The 23,710-nt window shown below is 38.1% G+C and overlaps 2 protein-coding genes and 1 pseudogene across 4 annotated transcripts in view; 2 read left to right on the top strand and 1 right to left on the bottom strand.

Moving 5' to 3' along the window:
* Positions 1 to 1,674: 1,674 nt before the first annotated feature.
* On the top strand, positions 1,675 to 21,347 carry RTRAF (RNA transcription, translation and transport factor). The gene is made up of 8 exons (XM_004454081.4): positions 1,675 to 1,873; positions 3,306 to 3,430; positions 4,546 to 4,645; positions 7,490 to 7,576; positions 8,470 to 8,558; positions 17,722 to 17,790; positions 20,864 to 20,912; positions 21,018 to 21,347. Exons 1-8 carry the CDS (start codon positions 1,813 to 1,815, stop codon positions 21,170 to 21,172), a joined length of 735 nt encoding a protein of 244 aa, XP_004454138.1. The 5' UTR covers positions 1,675 to 1,812; the 3' UTR covers positions 21,173 to 21,347.
* Positions 10,563 to 11,516, top strand: LOC139438153 (BTB/POZ domain-containing protein 1 pseudogene; annotated as a pseudogene).
* A 109-nt stretch (positions 21,348 to 21,456) lies between the features above and the next one.
* NID2 (nidogen 2) overlaps positions 21,457 to 23,710 on the bottom strand; it is a 97,542-nt gene continuing 95,288 nt past the window's right edge. For 2 of the 3 annotated variants that reach the window (XM_004454082.5, XM_004454083.4), the window contains exons 19-21: positions 23,360 to 23,483; positions 22,480 to 22,592; positions 21,457 to 22,178 (exon numbers count right to left, since the gene is read on the bottom strand). In XM_004454082.5, coding sequence (XP_004454139.2) covers positions 22,168 to 22,178; positions 22,480 to 22,592; positions 23,360 to 23,483 — 248 coding nt within the window. In that variant the 3' untranslated portion in view covers positions 21,457 to 22,167. Of the gene's footprint in view, positions 22,179 to 22,471; positions 22,593 to 23,359; positions 23,484 to 23,710 lie in introns of those variants that run through there. The other variant, XM_012523536.4, reaches the window with a different exon arrangement.

Genomic DNA, 23,710 nt, shown 5'->3' with positions numbered 1-23,710 from the left:
AAAGACAGAGCCCATGTCCTTAAGGAACTTACAGTCTAGTTGGTAAGGCACCGTGAGCAAAGGAAATCGTAATTCAGAGTGATATGTGCTATGACAGAAGTCAGCACAGGCTGATATGGAGGCACGAGTGAAAGGCACTAGGCCTGCATTAGGACTGGGAGACTGTCAGGTTTCCTGGAGTAGGTAACAATTTAACTGAATCTCAAAAGGTGAGGAGTTGATGAGCTGAAGATGATGGAGAAAGATATTCCAGGTTGACAGAACAGCAGCAGCAAAGGTAAAGGGGAAAGACTTTAAGAAATGTCAAGTAGTTGGTAATAGAGCCATGGACCATGGAGGCATGAGAAATGAGTCCTCTAAAGTAGGTAGGGACTGGATCAGGAAGGGTTTTAAATAAAATAAAGTTTTGATTATTTCCAGAAAGCAACAGGGAATCACTAAGCAGACAAGTTATGGGCAGGGGGAGTGGATGTAAATAGGTGGTTAAGGGCCTCCTTCCCATGTATGAGGTCCTGGGTTTAATCCCAGGTACCTCCTAATAAAAAAAAGTTATGGGCAGATTTTTGTTTTATTTATTTTAAATAAAGTTTAAAAAAAAGATTTATTTTTCCCCACACGCTGGTTGTTTGCATTTGCTATGTCTGGTTTTTTTTTTTTTGGTTTCTTAAAGAGGCACAGTAAACCAAACCCAGGACTCAGATGAGGGAGGGAGGTGTCTAATCACTTGAGCCACCTCTGTTCCCTGTCTTGTTGTATCTGTCATTTATGTTTTTCTTCTTGTGTCTCTAGTTGCATCATCTTATTGAATCAGTTTGCCACACCTGCCTGTTGTGCCAGCTTGCTGTCTTTTTTAGAAGGCACCAGAACTGAACCAGGGACCTCCCATATGGGCAGAAGCCCAATTGCTTAAGCCACGTTTGCTTCCCCAGATTTTTGTTTTAAAACAGGAGTTCTTAACCAGGGATCCATGAGCTTGAACTGAAATACAAAGAAGGGTTAAGAACCCCAGTTTTAGAAAATCATTCTGGTTTCTGTGTGGAGAATGGACTGGAGAAGGCAAGACTGGTCCTAGGAAATTAGACAATTAGAGTAAGCAAAAATGATGAGGGCCTGATTTGAAGTAGTATCAGTGGGGTTAGGCAGGAGGTGAGGGATTTAAGAGATAGTTAAGAGAATGGCAGGAGTTGGTGACTTACTGGACGCCTTGAGTGACGGTGAGGGGAAGTAAAAGATGACTCCCAGTTTCTGGTTTTAGGGAATTGGCTGTCGGTGATGCCTGGAAGTTATCAAAGGGTATTACAGTTGTATATGCATTTGTGGGTCACTCTCAGGTAGTCTGAAAGCATTATAATACAAGGACCTAGCTTTTACCTATGATGTCGATGGCAATGAATGAATGAATTCAAAATACTATATAGTAAATCAATGATCTAATGAGAGGTATGGCCAAAACCAGATGCCCTACATAGTACTAGTCTCTGCAGGCTGTATCAAGTAGGCGAGGAAAACAAGAAGAAACTTGCTTCTCGGTTGCCGCCTGCCTATTGAACAATTAGAGGGCTGACAATAAAGTTTATTTGAGCGTCGACGTACCCCGACGCTGGCCCCGCCTCCTCAGTCGGGGCCGCGATTGGTGAACTTTCGCCGGGGTCCGCCATTCCTAGGCCACGATTGGCGAAGGCCGCTGCCATTCCGGAACGTCCCCGCGCCGGCCCGGCCTCTCGCCGCGTCGCGGGTGCCGGATCCGCCAGCGCTTCCTCGCTTCTCCTCTCCCGGCCGAGGCCCGGGGGACCAGAGCGAGAAGCTGAGACCATGTTTCGACGCAAGCTGACGGCCCTCGACTACCACAATCCTTCCGGCTTTAACTGCAAAGGTGAGACGGCGGCGCCGGACCGGCCGCGAGTCTCTGGCCCCGGGGATGGTCTCATTCTCAGCCCGCACCCTCGGCTTTCTCACCCGGGACCCTCAGCGGCCTGGTGTTCCCCGTGGGCCTCCGGGCCCCTTCTCTCCAGGCCGCCACGCACCACTGCTTTGCGTCGCTCCTCTTCGCGCCGCGCTCCCCGGCTCCGGAGCTCCCTCACCCACTTGTCTCTTGGCCTCGCCACTTTCTCTGGTTGGTTAACTCTTGCCACGCTCGCCCTCCTCTCTCTTCCTCCGCACACAAAAGGGAAAGCATTCGTCTTCCTAATTTAGCTCAACTCCACGCCGCCGGGGTAATAGGGCGGAAGGTACCTGAGCACCTGCTGTGAGCAGCCCTGCTGAGGAAGGTGCTGAGTAACTTGAAGACAAGTTCACTGTCTGCCAGGAGCTAAGAGGTGGGAGTGGGAGACACAACACAGGAAGCAGAGATTGAGAAAGTAAGCGTGTATAAGTAACGTGCTTATTACGTTGTGTGGACATCGTGCAGAAAAGTTAATAGCAGGTGAATGGGGCGATTGAATTGTAAATAAAAAGGTATTTAGGGTTTTATAGCATTAAAAGTTTGAAAAGTAATAACACTACTACCCACGATTACTGAACTACTAACCACTACTACACATCTCCCCTAGTTCTTGGTCCCTATAAAAGTTTAAAAGTGATCATTAAGTACAATCTGTGACGCTCACGTAGTGTACAGTTCTCTTCAAGACTTCATAATGGAACCTGGACTCCGATTTAGATTGAAAATAATTACCAAGCGGAAAAAATGTTTCAGTGATCTATAGAAAGTGCACATACCAGTAGTTACATTGTTTCGTTCTATCTTTCTTGAGTTTTGTTGTTTAACTTTAATATTACTTTGCTATAAAATTAACCCCAGAAAGGAACTGTGATATCAGTAACAATTAGCAAAACTGTATGTGCTGGGCACTGTTTTTTGTTTTGCTTTTTTTCTTTTAATTTTGTTCTAGTAACATATATACAGCCTAAATTTCCTCCTTTTAATATATAATTCAGTGCTGCTAATTACATTCACATTGTTGGCCAGGCACTGTTTTTATTTTTATTTCATTTCTGAACCTTTGAGGTAAGTTCTATTATTACCCCCATTTTGTAGCTGAAGAATCTGAGCCACCGAAAATTTAGGTGATTCTCCCAAATTCACATAGCCATTAAGTTGTTCTGGATTCAGAATTTGAACTCAAGCCAGGATTTGAACAGAACAGATAATCTGTTGCTTCTGTGGCTGTACTTTCAACTCTGTTGTCTCAATTAATTTAACTACCTTAGGGTAAAAAAAAAAAAACCCACAAGACCGTTTATCTGTGGAGAAGTAGCTATTCTATCTAGTGATTCCAGTGATTTACGTGGTATTTTTGTTGCAGATGAAACAGAATTTAGAAACTTTATTGTTTGGCTTGAAGATCAGAAAATTAGACACTACAAGATTGAAGATAGAGGTAATTTAAGAAACATCCACAGCAGTGACTGGCCCACGTTCTTTGAAAAGGTAATGAATTAGAAAGTAAAATAAAAGTATAGATACCTTCTCTAAAAATTTAGGAGATAAACAAACTTAAAAGTATTTTGTTCTTTTAAAATACTAATGATCAGTGTTACAAAAGCTGGATTTCAGGGATTTTACTTTCATTTATTTATTTTACCTTATTTCCTTATAGATTTTAGATCAAATTATATTTTCTCTTTCGACCAAGTTTTCAGTGTTAGAAACTGTTTTTTTTTTTTTGAAAACATTGTGAGGTCTCTTACATAAATGGTGGTAAATATTCTGTAAATGGTAAATACTTCTCTTTAATTTCATGGCCAGAGGCAGAATTTTTACATTAGACTACAAATGTAGTCATGATATACTTTTGGGGAATTCTCATTTTTTAAAAGAAGAAACTTTTGACATGCTTGAAAATTAAGATGATGCTTATATTTAACATACACATATGTCCCCATTGTACAAAAGAAGTAATCTAAAAAGTTCTATGTATATATGATATTTTTGTGGCATGAATAATTTTCCCATTGATAATCTAATTTTTGATAATCTAATTTTAGTAACATTTTTACAGGGAAAAACGGTTTTCAAATTATAGCAGAAATCACATTTTAAAATGTTGCCACTTAAATATTTTCATCAGCTGTATTACTTTGATTAATAAGATATTTTTCTTTAAACATGTCATGAGAAATAACTAAACTTTTTTTTTCTTGAGCAAAGTGATTTAGATACCTAATATTTTCTTCTTTGGATCAATGATTTTATAAAATTAGGGATTATATCTGGAACTGTGTAACCATTGGTAAATGTTAATCTTGCTAGGTCTCCATTTTCCCATAGAATAACTAGAAGATTGTTCTGGATTAGTGCTATTCTACCTAGGATCTGTGCAAGATGTAAATTTTTTTCAAAAAGTTTGATGGGAGTATTTCATTTTCCTTAAGATGATGCACTTAGAAGTTTCTTTCCTTTGGGTTACGTAATTGCATCAAAACCTTGGTAATATAAACGTTATAAGAAATTCTAAGGGTTTCAAACCAAGGTGTCTTTCAACTCTTAACGTGTTTTGGTTCTTGGACTTTATGGTGCTAATGAGCTGGATTTTTTTCTCACAGTATCTCAAAGATGTTAACTGTCCTTTCAAGATTCAAGATCGACAAGAAGCAATTGACTGGCTTCTTGGGTTAGCTGTTAGACTTGAATATGGAGATAATGGTATGTTTTGTGGGGAATATCCGTTTGTAAAGAGAGGAAGAGGAAGGATGGGAAAGAAGGAGTATAAAGATTTAGGGAATTTACCAATTTGTGTGTTTTATTTCTTGTATTGTTTTACCTTTCATTTAAGTTTCATACTTCATCATTTCCCTTTTTAGCATCTACTTAGAAGTTCACTTTTTGTTTTTAACCTTTTTTCTGGGTCTCGCAAATCCCCGCGTCCATCTCTTGATTGTCTTAGGAAAGAATTTTCTTTATTATCACAAGAAGTTAAAAGCAATTTCTCCTGTCTCTTATTGTTAGATTTTTCTTCTCAAATTTGGAAAGGTAGCTCCTGGAGAATGCAATTGACTGTCTCCCACACAGTAACATTACTTTGATAAATATGCCAACTTGCACAGGTCTTCCTGTTTAGAAATTGTTAGCTTTTCATGTTTAGAAATTGTTGTTAATGTCCCATAATTTATGGGATTTGGGGATGCTGGTTGCAGTAGGTAGTTTTTACAAGAAACGGAAAAATAACTAATACTAATATACGCTTTATACGCTAGAGGCCAGAATATATTTATTACTCTATTTAATGTTTTATCACAGATATGTATATATTTGGAAGCTTTTGATTATTAATGGCTATGTAGAAAAATCTTTCCAGTAAACTCATGTTTCTTGTCATTATACCATTTCCTGCTAGTATCTAAATGCATGATCTGATCATCCTGTTTTACCTTTGTTCTCCTTTTTTTTTTAAGATTTCTTTCTTTCTCTCCTCTTCCCCCCTCCAACCCCTCCCAACCCGCCCCCCCCCCCACCAGTTGTCTGCTCTCTCTGTCCATTTGCTGCATGTTCTTCTTTGTCTGCTTCTGTAGTTGTCAGCGGTACGGGAATCTGTGTTTCTTTTGGTTGCGTCATCTTGTGTGTCAGCTCTTTGTGTGTGCGGCGCCATTCTTGGGCAGGCTGCACTTTCTTTTGCGCTGGGCAGCTCTCCTTATGGGGCGCACTCCTTGAGCGTGGGGCTCCCCTACGCGGGGACACCCCTGTGTGGCACGGCACTCCTTGCGCACATCAGCACTGTGCATGGACCAGCTCCACACAGGTCAAGGAGGCCCGGGGTTTGAATTGCTGACCTCCCATGTGGTAGACGGACACCCTATCCACTGGGCCAAGTCCACTTCCTGTTCTCCTTGTTTTATGTTGTTCTTTTTTATTGTAAGGTCAGTTCCAGTCCTCTTCATCATTGAATTTGAAGCCTTTTTAATATTTTTTTACTTCTTTTCCCTCCCATCTGTCCTATCCATCTTTTCCCACATCCCTTGTATCTTTTCTTTTTCATTACCATTCACCCTGATTCAGACTCCTGCCGCTTTCTGTTGAAATTATTGTAGGATCTTCCAAATGAGTCTCCCATTAGCTTTACCTTCTAATTTGTCATACATATGGCCTGAGCTAACTTTCTGAAATGTGAATCTGTTTTAGAATGCTATTTGTAGTTCCCAAAGAATGCCCCAAGTTATAGATTTAAAAAATGTCATTGCCTGTACATTTTCTACAAAAGGAACTCTAACTTCTTCCTTAGCCTGGTATTTAAAGCCTTTGATAACTGGTGTCCACTCAGTGTTCATGTATAGTATTCCGGCGAAATTAGAATAACACTGCTGCTTATTTACATGCCTTTTTTCCCTCCTATCGATTTCTTTTCTCACCCTTTCCCTTGGCTAATAAGGCATTTCAGTCTATCTCTATGCATGATTAGATTTGGGGTTTGTACTTTAATTGGAATAACATGGAGGTGGTATTGTGTTCTTTTAGGTGCATCATTTTAGAAGGCACATCATAGTGCTGTGATCCATTATGGATCAGGTTAACTTTTGGTCACTTGGTTAAGGGTTCTCCCTTTTGTAATAAATAAATATATTCTGGGGAGGTTTAGACTATGTCAGTATGCTCTTGCTTCTCAATCTCTGCTACCCCCCAACCCCCCATTTTAGCATCCATTTGATGGTTCTTGCCAGAATAATTTATAATAATGATTGTCAAAAGGCATTTTTCTAATTCCATCATTTCTTCATTTAATTGTTGGCTTTCTACTATGAGGAGAAACCTCCCATTCTCTCCAGTTTATTCGTTTGTTTAAATCAGTGTGGATACATGGATTCTTGTTATTCAAAGGATCATAATCCCTTTTGTCATCATGTATTTTGATATTTAGTTTTCCTAGATTGACCAGTGGGAACCCCTTTAATAAGCGGACCCTTACCTGACAAAATTTTAAATTTTCCTTCTTTATCCTTAGTGGATTATATAAGCACTGTAGCCTAAGATGCTACTTAGGGCATTATTCAGTGAATTGTTACTAAGTATTTTTATTGACAGAGTCTTTTAAATGTTAAGTATTTTTCACATGAAAGTAATAAAATCTATCCATGGAATTCTGAAACTTCATGTCTCCTTGAAATAGGTTTTAGCTTTATGATGATGTATTTGAAGTGTTGAGGTTTCAGAAAGCAGTCATAATGTAATTTATACTTGCCTTCCTTATCCTTTTACCCTTTCTACCAAGTTTCAGGGGAGGTTTTAAAAGCATACTTTTAGTATTATCTAAATGCTTGGCATGTATTACCTTTAAATATGTTATGAAAAGATATTTATATCAGATATTCCAGAAATCACTTTAGCTTAATCAAAAAGCTAGTTGCATTGTCTTCTTATATTCTGTAGCAAAAATAATTTTGATTGGATGAGTCTCATGCTTATAGTCAGTTTGGCTCATTAAAATCCAATAAATTAGCAGTGTTTATTTTCCCTTAACATGGAATTCTAAATTTTTTTTTTTGTCTATTTTTACAGCTGAAAAATACAAAGACTTGGTCCCTGATAATACAAAAAATGCCGACAGTGCAACTAAAAATGCAGAGCCATTGATAAATTTGGATGGTAAGTGTATAACTAAATGCATGAAATGGATCATCAATATTTTTTGTTTACTTAAATGTTCTTTACTTCACTGTTACATATAGATAGCATTTGAGTTGAAGTTTTATTCTCTATAATATTTTTTCATTGTGAGTTACATTGTGCTTTCTCTGTATCTGCAACTGAATATCTGACTGTTAAAACCCTATTCCTTTGATTTGGTCATGGTAATTTGGAGGTTTTGATTTGTATTTAATCTTGATGGTGAATGTTTGCCTTCCCAAATGTATAAAATAATTTTTAAAAATCTAATGACACTACGAGACAACTGGTAAAATTTTTCATTATTATAAGTCCCAGTTGTCTTTTAGTAATTCCTTCCCTTTTAAAAAGTATGATGATCCTACTTACTTAGATTATGACAATAATGTGTTAAATATTCTTCCATTAGCTTATTCACTGTGACCTATAATTTATGAGTTATCTTTATGAATTAATAAGCTTCTTGGACACTTCAGAGCAGCTGCTTATAGAAAAGATTTAGGGAAAACTGTCCATTGACGAGACTTATGATTAAAATTAATAGCCTTGGGAAGACATGTTAATTAAAATTGCTGCATAAATGGGCCTTGCAGAAGTTACAGAACAAACCTAATGTGAGTTAGTCATTTACTGAATTGTTCAATTTGAAATGTATTAATAGGAATACCATTGATCTCACCATTTTACCTAATCATTGATGCTCTACACTGCTTTTTCTGCTGTCAGCAGAAGTTTTAAAAGTTAGAGACTTGTTTAGGAGAAATGAAAAATGGTTTTTGTACATTAATATGCATAAAAATTTATATATCTTTAATTATGTAAGTTCGCAAAGCTAGAACTTTTTTGTTTGTTCATTTTTTAATCTTTTATAGTAAATAATCCTGATTTTAAAGCTGGTGTAATGGCTTTGGCTAACCTTCTTCAGATTCAACGTCATGATGATTACCTGGTGATGCTTAAGGTCAGTTTCATGTTTTGATTATTGACAGTAGTTCTCTGTATTCCATATACTCATTTTATAAGAATTCTATTTGATATTTAAATTTATGGTTGGTTAACAAAAATACAGTAGAGGAATATGGGACAGAAAACATTTCATTATTTTATGTCTTTATTATTAGTTCTTTCATTAGAGAACTTGCAGGTTTACAGAAAAATCATGCAGAAAACACAGAGTTCTCATATACTCCAACCCTCTATCCCCATAATTTTCTTCTTACAAACACTTTGCGTTAGTGTGGTACCTATGTACTGCTGATGAAAGAATTAGTCCATAGTTAACATTAGAGTTCACTTTGTTGTGCCGTCATATGGTTGTTTCAAAATTTAAAAAAATTTTTTGCATTTTAGAAATTTTATTTAAATTTAGTAACATGTGCAACCTAAAATTTCTGCTTTTAACCACATTCAAATATATAATTCAGTGTTAATTATATTCACATTGTTATGCTACTGTCGCCACCTTCCATTACTAAAACTTTCCTGTCATCCCAAACAAACTGTAAGCATTAACCTGCCATTCCCTATACCCACCATGGCTCCTAGTAGCCTGTATTCTAGTTTCTGACTCTTTGAATTTCCTTATTCCTTTTATTTCATATCATTGAGATTGTACAGTATTTATTGTTTTGTGTCTGGCTTATTTCATGCAATGTGATGTCTTCAAGGTTGATCCATGTTGTTGCATTTTTACAGAATGTCATTCCTTTTTAGGATTGAATAATACCATTGTAGGTTTATACCATATTTTGTTTATCCATTTATCAGTTGATGGACACTGGGATTACTTCCATCTTTTGGCAATTGTGAATAATCCCTCTGTGTACATTGGTGTGCAAATTCCTGTTTGTGTCCCTGATTTCAATTACCTTGGGTAGATACCTGGAAGTGGGATTTCTGGGTCATAAGGTAATTCTATATTAGACTTTCCGAGAGACTGCAAAACTGTCTTCCACAGTTCTACCAACAATGCATGAGGGTCCCTATTTCTCCATATCCTTGCCAACACTTATTTTCTGTTTTTTAATAGTAGCCATTCTAGTGGCTGTAAAGTGGTATCCATTTGGTTTTGATGTGTTTCTGTCTGTCTTTCTATCTTTCCTATCCCCTTTCCCCACCTCCTCCCCTTCCCCTTCCCCTCAGTTGTCTGCTCTTTGTATCCATTCGCTGTGCGTTTTTCCGTGTCCATCTCTATTCTTGTTAGCAGCACCCAGAATCTGTGTCTTATTTTTTTTGTTGCGTCATCTTGCTGCATCAGCTCTCCATGTGCGCGGCACCGTTCCTGGGCAGGCTGCACATTTTCGCTCTGGGCAGCTCTCCTTACAGGGCGCACTCCTTGCAGGTGGGGCTCCCCTACACTGGGGACACCCCTGTGTGGCACGGCACTCCTTGCGCACATCAGCACTGCGTGTGGGCCCTGGGTTTGAACCTTGGACCTCCCATGTGGTAGGTGGACGCCCTATCCATTGGGCCAAATCTGCTTCCCTGACGTGTATTTTTCTAATGGCTAATGATATTGAGCACCTTTCCATGTGCTTTGTGGCCATGTCTCTTCAAATGTTTTACCCACTTTTTAATTGGGTTGTTTGTCTTTTCATTGTTGTCAGATTTCTTTATATAGTATAGATAATAAATCCTCGCAGATATGTAGTTTGCAAATATTTTCTCCCATTCTGTAGGTTGTCTTTTTTATTTTCATGATGAAGCCCTTTGACACAAAAAAGTTTTAAAATTTTTATGAAGTCTTATTTATCTAGTTTCTCTTACGTTAATGCTTTTGGTGTAAAGTCTAAGAAACCATTGCTGGAGGCAGCACTGGCCATTGAGGGCAGCTTGGGTGATGGTGGGTGTGACGCCAGAGCGCTCTCCTTCGTTGGGGAGACTTGCCATTAGAGAACAGCCTCGGTTGGGCTGGCTGCACTGGCTGCATCAGAGGAGCAGAACCCGGGGGCTGAGACAGAACTGAAACCTCCTGTCCTCTCTGGGGCCTCTGCCTCTCCTGCTGAGGGAGCTGCTTTACATCTGGCAGGCGACCAAAACATCTCCAAAGGACCGTTTTGTCTTCCTTTACAATTTAGAGGCTGAGCTATGTGCTCTTTGTACTGGGCAAAGGCCGCAACGCATCCCCACCCACTGCTTAATGCTGACAGCTGGCCGTGTGGTCTTTGATGCCATGTTCAGTAGCATCATGGCTACCACATTGACTGAGATCGAGCTGCCAGATGTGTGGCCTGCTGCCTTCCTGGTGCTGCTAGATTTCTGTATTCAGGTGAAGTTAAAATTGGCCCAGTATAGTTATTACTACTCCTTATACTGTTACGAAATACTCAGCCATAGCCTTGGAAGCACATTGTGTGGAATTCCTTATCAAACATGAGAGCAGATAATGCCTTTATGTTTCTTACCCAGGCTTGACTGTTTGATGAACTTCAGCTTGTTCGTCTTTGTCTAGACACAATAAGACAAAAGCACAATGGGTGCAATAAGGACAGAAGGGTTTACTGATAGTGATATAGATAGACTTTGTACAGTCTGATACACTTATTTGAGGTATTTGAGGAAGTCAACTTTTTGGAGCTGTTGTATGCTGGGCAGAAGCAGAATGTCAGAGAAAACAATTGCCTGTGACTTTTGGGAACAGAAAGTTCTAGGGAAAGCGCTTTCCTTAATTTGCTTCCCACTGATGACAATTGAGTTTGCAGCAGGTCCTGCTCAATCTGAAATTTTGTCAGATCTTGAGGTGTTAAGTCTCTTTTTTCATTTTACTGTCAGTCCTACACCCTGAGTTGATGACATTGACCAACCAAAGTGCTCCCTCAGAAGAAAGGAATGCAGCTTCAATAGATTCCAGCAAGTAGAGAGCTGTTGGGGTTACAGTGGAAAAAGAGGTCAAATCAGGTAGATAGAAGAATGTCTACAGTCAGTTTGGTTTATATGGATCTACTTACGGTCCTATGGATTATCAAATTAATATACATGTCATTGAATAAGGAAAAACAAACTTTGGAACAAAATGATACCAGATTTAATTACAATGGGACCTCTAACGCATTCAGGGTCATGTTCAAAGAAACTATATGTGCCCAATGTGTGCTACATAGCCTGTGCAGTCCTTAAAACCCCCTATGGCACAAAAAATTTGAAGAAAGTAGTGTATGAAAAGCCTACTGCTAGCAAGACTTTTTTTCTTCTTTAGTGCCCCCGGCAATAATTATGGCACATCAGTAGAAAGTGGTCAAATATAAGAAATAATATTTTATATATAATTTAGCATTATAATACATCTTGGCTAAATAAAACCATACATTCTAATATCAAAGACATGAATAACTGGCCACAAAGAATAGTTTGAATGTTATGAATATTTATCATTTTAAGAAACATTTGAGTTTCTTAGAGGAGATAGAAAAATGTTTGTTGACTTAGTCTGTGTGACTTAAAGGCAGATTTTCTGTTTTCCTATAACCTGAGGTGAAAAGAGAACTGGGTTTAATTTTTAAAAACAAAAAGCAGCTAGTTCAGTTTCCTTTTCTATAATTTTATAGATCAGCTGACTCATGATCTTTTGATAGTTTTATAATTGAAAGATTCACATCATATATAGCTGGTTTGTTTTGATTTTAATTATTTTTACAGTTATATGGGTCAGTATTCCTACAGAATTCCTATGAACTCAAGTCACTAATTTCACAGAATTAAGAAAACTGGCTTTATATTTGGAATTTGGAAATATTGAAACAACTGTGAAGAAATACTGGGTTGTTAGCATTTGAAATAGTGCTAAAAATAGGCCTAATAAATGCCCAAGAAAAATTTACATAAAAGGATATTTTGTAATAGTATAGTAATGTATAATACAGTACAGTCTTAAACTACCAGTGGAGTTTGTATAAATTCACAATAATGTGGTATAAAAAAAGGTTCTAAAGGTAAAATAACAAAAAGAAAAATGTTGCCTAACATAAGGTCCTGATGATGCTCAATAGTTTTGGTTCTTTTCTTTAGTTCTTTCACCCATTTTGAGATAAAATTTTGTATATAGAGTGAGATATGGGTCCAGCTTCATTCTTTTGCATGTGGATAGCTAGTTTTCCCAGCACCTTTTGTTGGAGTATTCTTTTCCCATTGAGTAGACTTGACACCCTTATCAAAAACCAATTGGCAGTAGATGTGAGGGTTTGTTTCTGAACTCTGTTTGATTCCATTAGTCTATATGTCTGTCTTTACCAGTACCATGTTGTTCTACATACTATACTTTGTAGTAAGTTTTAAAATCAGGAAGAATGGCTCCTCCAGTTTCATTCTTTTTCAAGATGGTTTTGGCTCTTTGAAGCCCCTTACCTTTCCATGCAAATCTTGAATTTTTATTGCAATTGAGTTGAATCTGTAAATTGCTTGGGGTAGAATTGACATCTTTTTTTTTTTTTTTAAGACTTATTTATTTCTCTCCCCTTCCCCCCCATTGTCTGCTTTCTCTGTCCATTCGCTGTTTTCTCTGTCCATTCGCTGTGTGTTCATCTGCGTCCGCATCAGGTGGTACCGAGAAACTGTCTCTCTTTTTTGTTGCATCATCTTGCTGCTTCAGCTTGCCTTGTGTGTGGTGCCACTCCTAGGTGGGCTGTGCTTTTTTCACACAGGGCGGCTCTCCTTTCGGAGCACACTCTTTGTGTGGGGGGCTCCCCTACGTGGGGCACCCCTGCATGGCACGGCACTCCTTGTGCACAGAAGCACTGTGCATGGGCCAGCCTACCATGTGGGTCAGGAGGCCCTGGGTATCGAACCCTTGGACTGGTAGGTGGCCACTCTATCAGTTGAGCAATGTCCACTTCCCAGAATTGACATCTTAACAGTATTTAGTCTTCCAATCCATGAGCATGGACTGTCCTTCCATTTATTTAGGTTGTCTTTGATTTCTTTCAGCAATGTTTTATAGATTTCCAGGTACAAGTCCTTTTCTTCCTTGGTTAATTTTATTCCTAGATATTTGTTTTAATTGCTATTGTAAATGTGCTATTTTACTTGATTTCCTCTTCTGATTGTTCATTACTAGTGTATGGAAACACTATTGATTTTTGCATGTTGATCTTATACCCTGCCTCTTGTCTGAATACTCTAGTAGCTTTGTTGTGGATTTTTTTTTTGCTCTGCCTAGACCTTTTAGTACAATGTTGAACAACAGTGGTACAGTGGGCAGGCATCCTTGTCTAATTTCTGATCTTAGAGGGTAAGTTTTAGTCTTTTCATCATTGACTATGATGTTAGCTATGGGTTTTTCATATATGCTCTTTATTATGTTGAGGTTTTCCTTGTTTACTGAGTTTTTTTTCTTCTTTCAAGAACGGGTGCTAGATTTTGTCAAGTGTCCTTGCCTTCCTCTATCATTTGAGATGATCATGTGGTTTTTCTTTGTTCTATTAATGTTGGATATTGCATTAATTGATTTTCTTATGTTGAACCACCCTTTCATACCTGGGATAACTCCCCACTTTGTTATGGTGTCTGATTCTTATTAATATGTTATTGGATTTGGTTTGCTAGTATTTTGAGGATTTTTTTGCATCTATTTTCATAAAAGATCCTGGTCTGTAACTTTCTTTTCTTGTGGTATCTTTATCTTGCTTCAGTATTAGGGTGATGTTGGTCTCATAAAATGAGCTAGAAAGTGTTTGATTATTTGGAAGGGCTTGAACAGGATTGGCATTATTTCTTATTGGAATGTTGGGTAAAACTCACCAGTGATGCCCTCTGGTCCTGGCTTTTCTTTGTTGGGAAGTGTTTCATTACTGATTCAATCTTTTTACTGATTATTGGCTTGTTGAGAACTTCTCTTTCTTTTTAAGTCATTGTAGGTAGTTTGTGTTTCTAGCTGTTTGTCCATTTTATCTAGGTTATCTCCTTTGTTGGCATATAGTTGCTTATAACACCCCCTTATAATCCTTTTTACTTCTATAGATTTGGTAGTTATTTTCCCCTTTCAGTTCTGGTTTTAGTTGTTTGCATTCTTTCTCGTTTTTTTTTTTTCTTTCAGTCTAACTAAAGTTTTGTTTATTTTATTGTTTTTTTTAAAAGAACCGACTTCTGGTTCCATTGCTTCTCTCTGTTGTTATTTTTTTAGTTCTCTATTTTCTTTTATCCCTGCTCTAATCTTTATTTCCTTCTGCTCACTTTGGGTTTAGTTTACTCTTTTTTTCCCCTAGATCCTGCAATTGTGAGGTTAGGTCTCTGACATGAAATCATAACTTTTTTTTAATGTAAGCATTTATAACTGTAAATTTCCCTCTCAGCACTATTATTGCATTCCATCTTTAGATATTTTGTGTTTTTGTTTTCATTTGCCTGAAAGTATTTTCTAATTTCCCTTGTGATTTCTTCTTTGGCTTATAAGATATTTAATAGTATGTTGTTTAATTTTCACATATGTGTGAATTTTCCAATTCTCCCTCATATGCTATTGATTTCTAGATACATTCCATTGTGTTCAGAGAAGATACATTTATGATTTCAATATTTTTTAATTTATTGAGTTTTTGTGACCTAAGAAATGGTTTATCCTGCTGAGTGATTGATGTATACTCGAGAATAATGGGTAACCTGTTGCTGTTGGGTACAGTGTTCTATAATATGTCTGTTAGGTCTAGTTAGTTTATAGTATTTTTCAAGTCTTCTATTTCCTTGCTCATTTTCTGTCTTGATGTTCTGTTCTTTACTGAAAGTGGTGTATTAAAGTCTCCTAGTGTTAAAGTAGAGCCATCTATTTCTCACTTCAAATCTGTCCACATTTGCTTCACAAATTTTATTGCTCAGCTGTTAAGTGCATATATATTTGATATTTTCTTGTTGTTTTATCAGTACATAATGACTACCTTTGTCCTTCATAACTGCTTTTAACTTTAAGGGCTGTTTCATCTGGTTAGTATAACTAAACAAGCTTCTTTTGGTTGCTTATTTGCATGGTATACTTTTTCCATCCTTTCACATTCAGCCTACCTGTGTCTGAATTTAAGGTGAGCCTCTTGTAAACAGCATAAATTGGGTCATGCACATTCTGCTAGTCTCTGTCCTTTGACTAGAAAGCTTAATCTTTTTTCATTAAAGTAACTGACAAATGTAGGATTTTTGCCATTTTGCTATTTTGTTTTAGTAAATCTCACACTTTTGTCCCTCAGGTCTTCTGTTAATGCCTACTTTCATATTTATTTGATGTTTTGTATTGTACCAATTAGAGTCCCTTCACATTTTTCTCTATTTTTCTTTGTGGTTACCATGGGGCTTAAATATAACACCCTAAATCTGTAATAGTCACTCTTGATTTGATATCAAGTTAACATCAGTAGCTTACACTGAGATTGTTCCTGTACTCCTCCATCCCCCCCACCTTTTGACTGTTATTATTACAAGTTATATCTTCATATGTTTATGTCCAAAACCATAAATTGGTCATTAGTTTTTTTTTGCTTTGCATTTTAGAAGTAATGTAAGATGTAAAAAGTTGAATTACCACCAAAAAATACAATACAATAGTACTGGCATTTATATCTACCCAGATGGCTATTTTTTATTTATTTTTAAAGATTTATTTCTTTAATTTCTCTCCCCTTCCTCCCCCACCCCCACCCCAGTTGTCTGTTCTCTGTGTCTATTTGCTGCGTGTTCTTCTTTGTCCGCTTTTGTTGTTGTCAGCAGCACAGGAATCTATGTTTCTTTTTGTTGCGTCATCTTGTGGCAGCTCTCTGTGTGTGTGGTGCCATTCCTGGGCAGGCTGAACTTTTTTTCACGCTGGGCGGCTCTCCATACAGGGCGCACTCCTAGCGCGTGGGGTTCCCCTGCGCAGGGGACACCCTGGTGTGGCACGGCACTCCTTGCGTGCATCAGCACTGCGTGTGGGCCAGCTCCACATGGGTCAAGGAGTCCCGGGTTTTGAACTGCGGACATCCCATGTGGTAGATGGATGCCCTATTCACTGGGCCAAGTCCGCTTCCCCAGATGGCTACCTTTACTAGAGGCTTTATTTCTTCATGCTGCTTTGATTGTGTCTAGTGTCCTTTTGTTTCAGTCAGAAAAATTCTCTTCTTCCCGGCTGATCCATTAAATGACTTAAAGCAAGCAACCCTTTTCCCCATTGCGCTTGTACTTGTTTCTTACCCTACTATACCTGCAAGCTGCTTCTGCCTGCAGGGCAGGTTCTGGGAGGGTGATCCCAAGAAAGACACTCCTAGTTCAGGTCTTCAGGCTTCTACCTGAGAGATTGGCACTGACATACATGTACCCCGGTTTGCACATAGGGGTTACTCTGCTCTCTCTGGAACATGGCCAGGGGACCCACAGTGGTAGTGCAGGCTGACTCCACATTATGCCATGGAGGGTGTGGGGAAAGGGCCAGGAAGGTCACTGTGAGCTACTAATTTTAAAGCTCCATTTTCTTGATTTGGCCCTGACCCCATTACTGCAACCCTTTTCACTTGTTTTCTGGAGTTTTGATGAGTATGGCTTTGCTGGGTTTTGCTAATTGTTCAAAGATTCTGTGGGGAAACAGCACCCTGGAGCATCTAATACTACCATCTTAGTCAACCAGAACCTATTTCATCTTTTTGATTTTCTAATAATAATTCATATTAAAGAGTATTTACTATGTTCCCACTAGCCACTGTGCTAAATACTTTGCAAGAAATTCTCATTCAGTCTTCCTAACGATCCCAGAGGTAGGTGCTAATATCCTTTTATATATACACATGTACATATATATGTACACACATGTATCTATATATACACACATGTATCTATATATACACAAGACAGTGGCATTCTGGAGAGAGGAACTGGATGGCTGAAGCTCGGGAGTGGGTTGAGATCTATTTTACCAAGTGCCCTTTTGTATTAAAATTCTTTTATCCTGCATGTGTATTACCAATTCAAAAATGTTTTTTAATTATCATGAGCATCTTGCATTTTTCCACATTCAGTGTGAAAACTATAGTAGTTTTTTATTTTTAATATAATGGAGAATTTGTTAATGAATTGGTTAATTCTAACTTCATCAAACTGGAAAACTTTATTCTTTTAGGCTCAGGGAAGAGAGGATGATAAACAGCCTTTGAAAAGTAAAACAATATTTTTGGGTTTCTTAGGCAATTCGCATTTTGGTTCAGGAGCGCCTGACGCAGGATGCAGTTGCTAAAGCAAATCAAACAAAAGAGGTATGTATGTTTAAATATTCTAAATTGATTATTAATGAAAATTTTTTCTGGTATTGGCATGGGTTTAAGTTTTACATGCATCTGGTTAAGATTTTTATTCTGTATTAGAGAATAGATAGCTTATTTCAATGGGATTTAATTTGATTCTTAAGCAGGCATTCCAGGAGGGAAAAATAAACATGAAGTTCATCTTATATCATGTCTTAGAGAAAGTACCAATAGCTAGTCCACAGTCTACCACTATAATCTATGCCCAGTTGGAATTTATTTAAAGACATTTACTCACTGGAACTTAATTGGATTATTTTTAGTCACTGCTGGAAAACAAAGGATACACTCTTCTCTTTGTTATTTTAATATTCTCCTTTTCAGCCTAAATTGTATCCTTGCTTTTTTGTTTCTGAGAGAAATCTGTCCTTTTCTCCCGTTTTGTTCTACTTCCAGACATAAAAGATCATGAGAAAAACTAACTTGCCTTTGGTCACCCAGTTGATAAATGGTTGTGCTCAGGTAGCCTGATTTGAGAGGCTGTTCTTAGCGATGGTGGGTGGAGACAACGATCATGTCTGGATTAGCTGATAGATCAGCCTAGGTGAAAGGAATGGGGCTATATTGTAATGGTCTCTCTAAGGTTCAGGGTACAGGTGACTGAAACATTATCACCTTATGATCCTGCTTTTAGGTTGTGAATGTGTTACACACAATGACTACTGTTCCCTTAAAGATAAAAAAGATTTCAGGGAAGTTAGATTAACAGTACCAGATGTCCAGATATCCCCCAAATCTCACTTACTATGGGGTAGAATGGAGAATGTCTTCAGGCCTTTAAAAGAAATAGCTGTAGGTGTCTGATAATGCAACCCCCACTTCCCATCTTTCAGTGTCACTGCCGGACTTCAGACACAGCTGGCCACCCTGGACTCTGGATGCCCCTTCCCCCCATGTCTTTCATCCTCTGACCCATTAGCTGGGCCCTAACAGTGTTAAAAGGTTACCAGTGCCTCTGAAAGGCATTCGGTTTTCTTCTAAAGGGGCTCTTATTGGCTTATCATGTATGAATGAAGCCACTGGCAATTGGATTAAAGATCAGCTTATTTCACCCATACTATAGAACAGATAGTAAATTGTTTTGGCATAATAAAATCATTCTTTCATTCATTCCGCAAAATGGTGCCTTTGGTTTAGAAGGCAGGGCAAATAAGGGCATAGCTGAATCTTTTTATTCTTGTTTGCAAAGTAAAATTTAGTTTTATTTTCAGTGCTCCAAGTTTTAATTTTAGTGCCATCTCAATAACCAACCTATAATAATGCAGTGGAGGAGTTCTTAGTTTGGTGTTCTCATTTGTAAACATTCATAATATTTGAGGCATGTGTTCATTTTCATTGGTATCTGTTTCTTAATGGTATGTTGGCAGACAAAAGGAAACATTGGATCCTCTAATACCAGACTGACATATAAAGCCACTCAGTAAAATTGTACTCTTTAATTTGCTCACCATATTTTCATACCCATTTGTTCCTTATGTAACTTATTTATTACTGTTTTAAATCAGATGAAGCCTGGGTAGATTTAATATATTAGGCAAGAATTCTAAAGCACCGTAGCATGTGCTTAGTAGTGGCAGCTTAGCCTTTGTAACATTGAAAGTACAGGTAGTGGGTTTTCTAATAGTGATTTCATACAATATAATCAGCACAGTGTCTATACTGCCTGTACTCAATATTTATTGTGAAATCTGTAGTCTTTGGTATGTTTATATATAGGTGCTCACTTGATTTCTATGCACTTCTTGGACTGTTTCAAAGTAACTTCCAAATGAACTATTCAAAGTTAAATTATTCACAGCTAAACATCATTCTGCATGGAAAAAGTACACAACTGAAATAGGGTACTGCTTACTGTAGCTAAAATGAGACAACAGCAGCCCTGCTCAACTTCCTTCTATAATAGTAGTGACAAAGTACTGCTGCAAAAAGGATTTATTAATTTATATGCCTGGTTTAAAGGAGTAAATTGGTTTTGGTGCATCTCTGTACATTTTGTGTGTGTGTTTTAAAGATTCATTTTATCTTTCCCCACCCACCCCCTTGTTGTTCCCACTTGCTGTGTCTGTTCCTCGTCTTTGTTTCTTTAGGAGGCCCTGGGAACTGAACCTGCGATCTGCGATGTGGGAGGGAGGCACATAATGGCTTCAGCCACCTTTGTTCCCTGCTTTGTTGTGTCTTTCATTATGTCTTATTGTGTCTCTTGTTGCATCATCTTGTCAAGCTTGCCACGACTGCCCATTGCACCAGCTTGCTGTCTTGCTCGTCCTCTTTAGGAGGCACTGGGAACTTCTGCTTCCTGCTTTGTTGTGTGTCTCATTATGTTTTTCTTCTTGTCTCTTGTTGTGTCAGCTTGCTGTACCTGCCTGTCATGCCAGCTCGCTGTTATCTTTAGGAGGCATTGGGAGCTGAATCATGGACCTTCCATGTGGTAGGCGGGCACCCAGTTGCTTGAGCCACATCTCCTTCCCTCTATACATTTTTAAAGGCCATTCTTTCTTAATTGGTTATAGGAGGAAATACAGAAAATTCCTCGTATCCTACAAGTCTCAGATGAAAAAAGAATACTTTTTTTTTTTCTTTTTTATTTATTTCACTCCCCTTCCCCCCACCGCGCCCCCCTGGTTGTCTGCTCTGTGTGTCCATTCACTGTGTATTCTGTGTCCGCTTGCGCTATCCGGCGGCACTGGGAAATTGCGTCTCTTTTTTGTTGTGTCATCCTGCTGCGTCAACTCTCCATGTGTGTGGCATCATTCCTGGGCAGGCTGTGCTTTTTTCACGTGGGGTGGCTCTCCTTGTGGGGCATACTCCTTGGTGTGGGGCTCCCCTTTGCGGGGGTGCCCTTGCGTGGCATGGCACTCCTTGCGTGCCGCAGCACTGTGCGTGGGCCAGCTCACCACAGTGGGTCAGGAGGCCCTGGGGATCAAACCCTAGGCCCTCCATATGGTAGACGGATGCTCTATCAGTTGTGCAATGTTCGCATCCCAAGAATACCATTCTTAACTCTAATCTTTTTTTTTTCTCAAAGGGCTTGCCTGTTGCTTTAGACAAGCATATTCTTGGTTTTGACACAGGAGGTAAGTGATTTTTTTCTATTTTTAGAGATTTGGTGAATATTTGGGGGGAATGAGTGAATAAATGGTCTTAAATACAAAAATTAATACAGTGTTTTTATAAAACAGATGCAGTTCTTAATGAAGCTGCTCAAATTCTGCGTTTGCTGCATATAGAAGAGCTCAGAGAGCTACAGACAAAAATTAATGAAGCCATAGTAGCTGTTCAGGCAATTATTGCTGATCCAAAGACAGACCACAGACTGGGAAAAGTTGGAAGATGAACATTTTAGGATTTCAGCTTCTCACCTGCTTTGTGCAGTTGGGAACCATGTACACTTCTGGCATGTGTTTTGAAATTAAATGTCAGGTTTTCAAGGGAGAAATCTCAGGAGAATGACTGTTCTAGAGATTTACCGTCACTGCTTTTTTTCTTTAATAAAGTTGGGGAAAAGTGGATTTTTTTTTATTGTGTCTTGTCACATGTCTGTATAATATGTTTCCTTCTCTGTGGTTAAAGTGCATAACAACCCCCAACTTTGTCAGAGAGGACATATAGATCCAGAAGTAATAGGAAAACTTAAAAATACTTTATTGGAGGAGTAATCTAGAAAATTTGAGAACTCTTACATCTTTGGTACTTATAAATGTAGTACTTTCTGTTGGTAATTCTATAGAGGCACTTACAGGATCAGAAGATACAAAATGAATTATTCTAGCACCTTTTAATATAAATAGAAATGCACTGATGCAGAGGTAAAAACACACCTTAGAACTCTTTGTTGGGAAACTGTAAATTAGTTGGTTCTTTCCCATCAGTTCTTCATAGCCTTCTCTAACTACATCAAGGTTTATGATCTTTAGGATTGTATGTTTACACTGATCATACGTGCTTTAATCACTTGGCTAGGAAGAAGCCATAGTAAAAATCAGATTCAGGGTCTAAACATACTCTAACTGGTTCTTGGTTTAATGAACTTGACCTTTTAAATATAATGTTTATAAGAAGTTGCCCTAAAAGCAACAATTAAAATTTTTTCTTTACTTTTTTTTTTTTTAACTTGCAATAGCAACTTTTAAAAAATACAGTAGTAAAGATTGAGGTATAAACTTTTCACAAAATACACTTAGTCTTTTTGCACTGAAATGTTCATCTTGTATGTTCAGGAACTTCTAATGGCCAATTCCTTTTTCACTTTCTTTGCCTTTATTTGCAGTAAATGTTCTTTAGGGTCAAGATTCTGATTGTAAATTCCAAGTCCTCCTTTAGAATGTACATTTACTTTCTTCCTGTAAGGGGAGAGTAAAGGTATAAAGGGAGTAGTTGAATATTTTGTAACCCAGAGTTGAAATATCGCACTAGCCCGGCCAGTATCATTTTGTGTACAGTCAAGCTAGGTAGACTTAAGGTGGCAGACAGACCTCCCATGTATTGGCCATAAACTTTTCCATTTCAGAGTGGCTCTGACTGGTGGTACATACTGGCAGTGGTGGCCATGGTAGTGGCAGCAACCAGTCTCTGGACCAAAACGAATCATCTCTATACTTTACAGCCCTACACCACAGGAGCACCTGAAGAATGTTCATTTACCTGCTGGGCAGTAGGGGTAGACTGCCGTTATCCCATAGAGATGTGATCGCTGCTCAGGGAGATACTCCTCAGTAAGCTGGCCACTGTCTTTATTTACTGAAATAACACCATCTCTGGCAACAGAAAAGTGAATTGATGGTCAGTCATTCAATTAAAAAAACAAACAAAAACTTGAGTGGTTGGATAGAAAAAAATCTGTTTCATAAAGACAATGTCAGCCCTTTAGAATGCACTTTTAAAGTTCATTTTGATTCATTTAGACACTGAAGGTTTGTCTAAATCAGTGGTTTTCAAAGTGGCCCCCAAATCAGCACCACTTGGGAACTCGTTAGAAATGCAAATTCTCAGGTTCCACCCCAGACCTACCGAGTCAGAAATTCTGGGCTAGGGTCCAGCAATCTTTTAACATATTTGCTAAAGTTTGAGAACCATTGGTATAAATTAGTGGTTCCGAACCCCTTGGAAGTACACATTAGAATTACTTGAGAATCTTTTAAAACTACTGATACCTGGGCTTCATGCCAGACCAATTAAGTGCTCCCCACTTTGTTAAACTCAATACCTAATAATACACCTCATGGTACCACTTCAGAATAGTATTCTCTGAAGATCAGATTTAGATTATTGTGGTTCCTTTTTGGATAGTTATTACTAAGCAGCTTTGCTGCATTAAGCTATGTGTGAGCAGTGTCATTAAATTTCTGAAGTAAAATCATGACTTTAAAAGCCATAATATTTGAATGATGCTATCTACTACTGAAGAGGTAACGAAATAAAAACTTCAGTAGAGTTGAATTACTAGTCACATATAAACTTTTGGTAAAACAACTGGTGTGTCATCCAGAACTGTTTGCCTTTTCAGAGTGAGTGTTGGGCTCACCTCCTCCAGTCTGTGTGATAGAAGTGATCTGCATAGCTAATAATGCTGAAGGGGTAGTTGAGGTTATTTTGAATGACACGCCGTCCAGTTCCATCAGGTAGTGTACACTCCAGTTTTTTGGTTCCTTTTAAAAATATCAAAGAGGGAAAATGAGATCCTTTCATACCATGGAGAAAAACTCCTTTGCCAAAAACAGTAGGGACAGGTAGATTCCTTCTAAAAGGAAATAAAAGTAGAATAGGAAGTAGAGTATTTCATTCTAATTGCAATCATAAGAATTAGCAACTGTAAAATTTCCTATTTTGTTACAAGTCTCCAGTTCAGTTGCATTCTAGTTTTTAATAGAATTTA

The sequence above is a fragment of the Dasypus novemcinctus genome, chromosome 3 (assembly GCF_030445035.2).
Source record: "Dasypus novemcinctus isolate mDasNov1 chromosome 3, mDasNov1.1.hap2, whole genome shotgun sequence".
In the NCBI taxonomy this organism is placed as follows: domain Eukaryota; kingdom Metazoa; phylum Chordata; class Mammalia; order Cingulata; family Dasypodidae; genus Dasypus; species Dasypus novemcinctus.
The sequence above is the reverse complement of the archived record's forward strand: the minus strand, read 5'-3'. Positions and strand labels throughout refer to the sequence as shown.

What these genes read in the sequence shown, in the direction of transcription:
- RTRAF (XM_004454081.4), top strand. Translation starts at nt 1,813, where the DNA reads ATGTTTCGACGCAAGCTGACGGCCCTCGACTACCACAATCCTTCCGGC. An exon ending in TTCCGGCTTTAACTGCAAAG is followed by an intron (nt 1,874 to 3,305) that starts GTGAGACGGCGG and finishes TTTTTGTTGCAG; the next exon opens with ATGAAACAGAATTTAGAAAC. An exon ending in GCCATTGATAAATTTGGATG is followed by an intron (nt 7,577 to 8,469) that starts GTAAGTGTATAA and finishes AATCTTTTATAG; the next exon opens with TAAATAATCCTGATTTTAAA.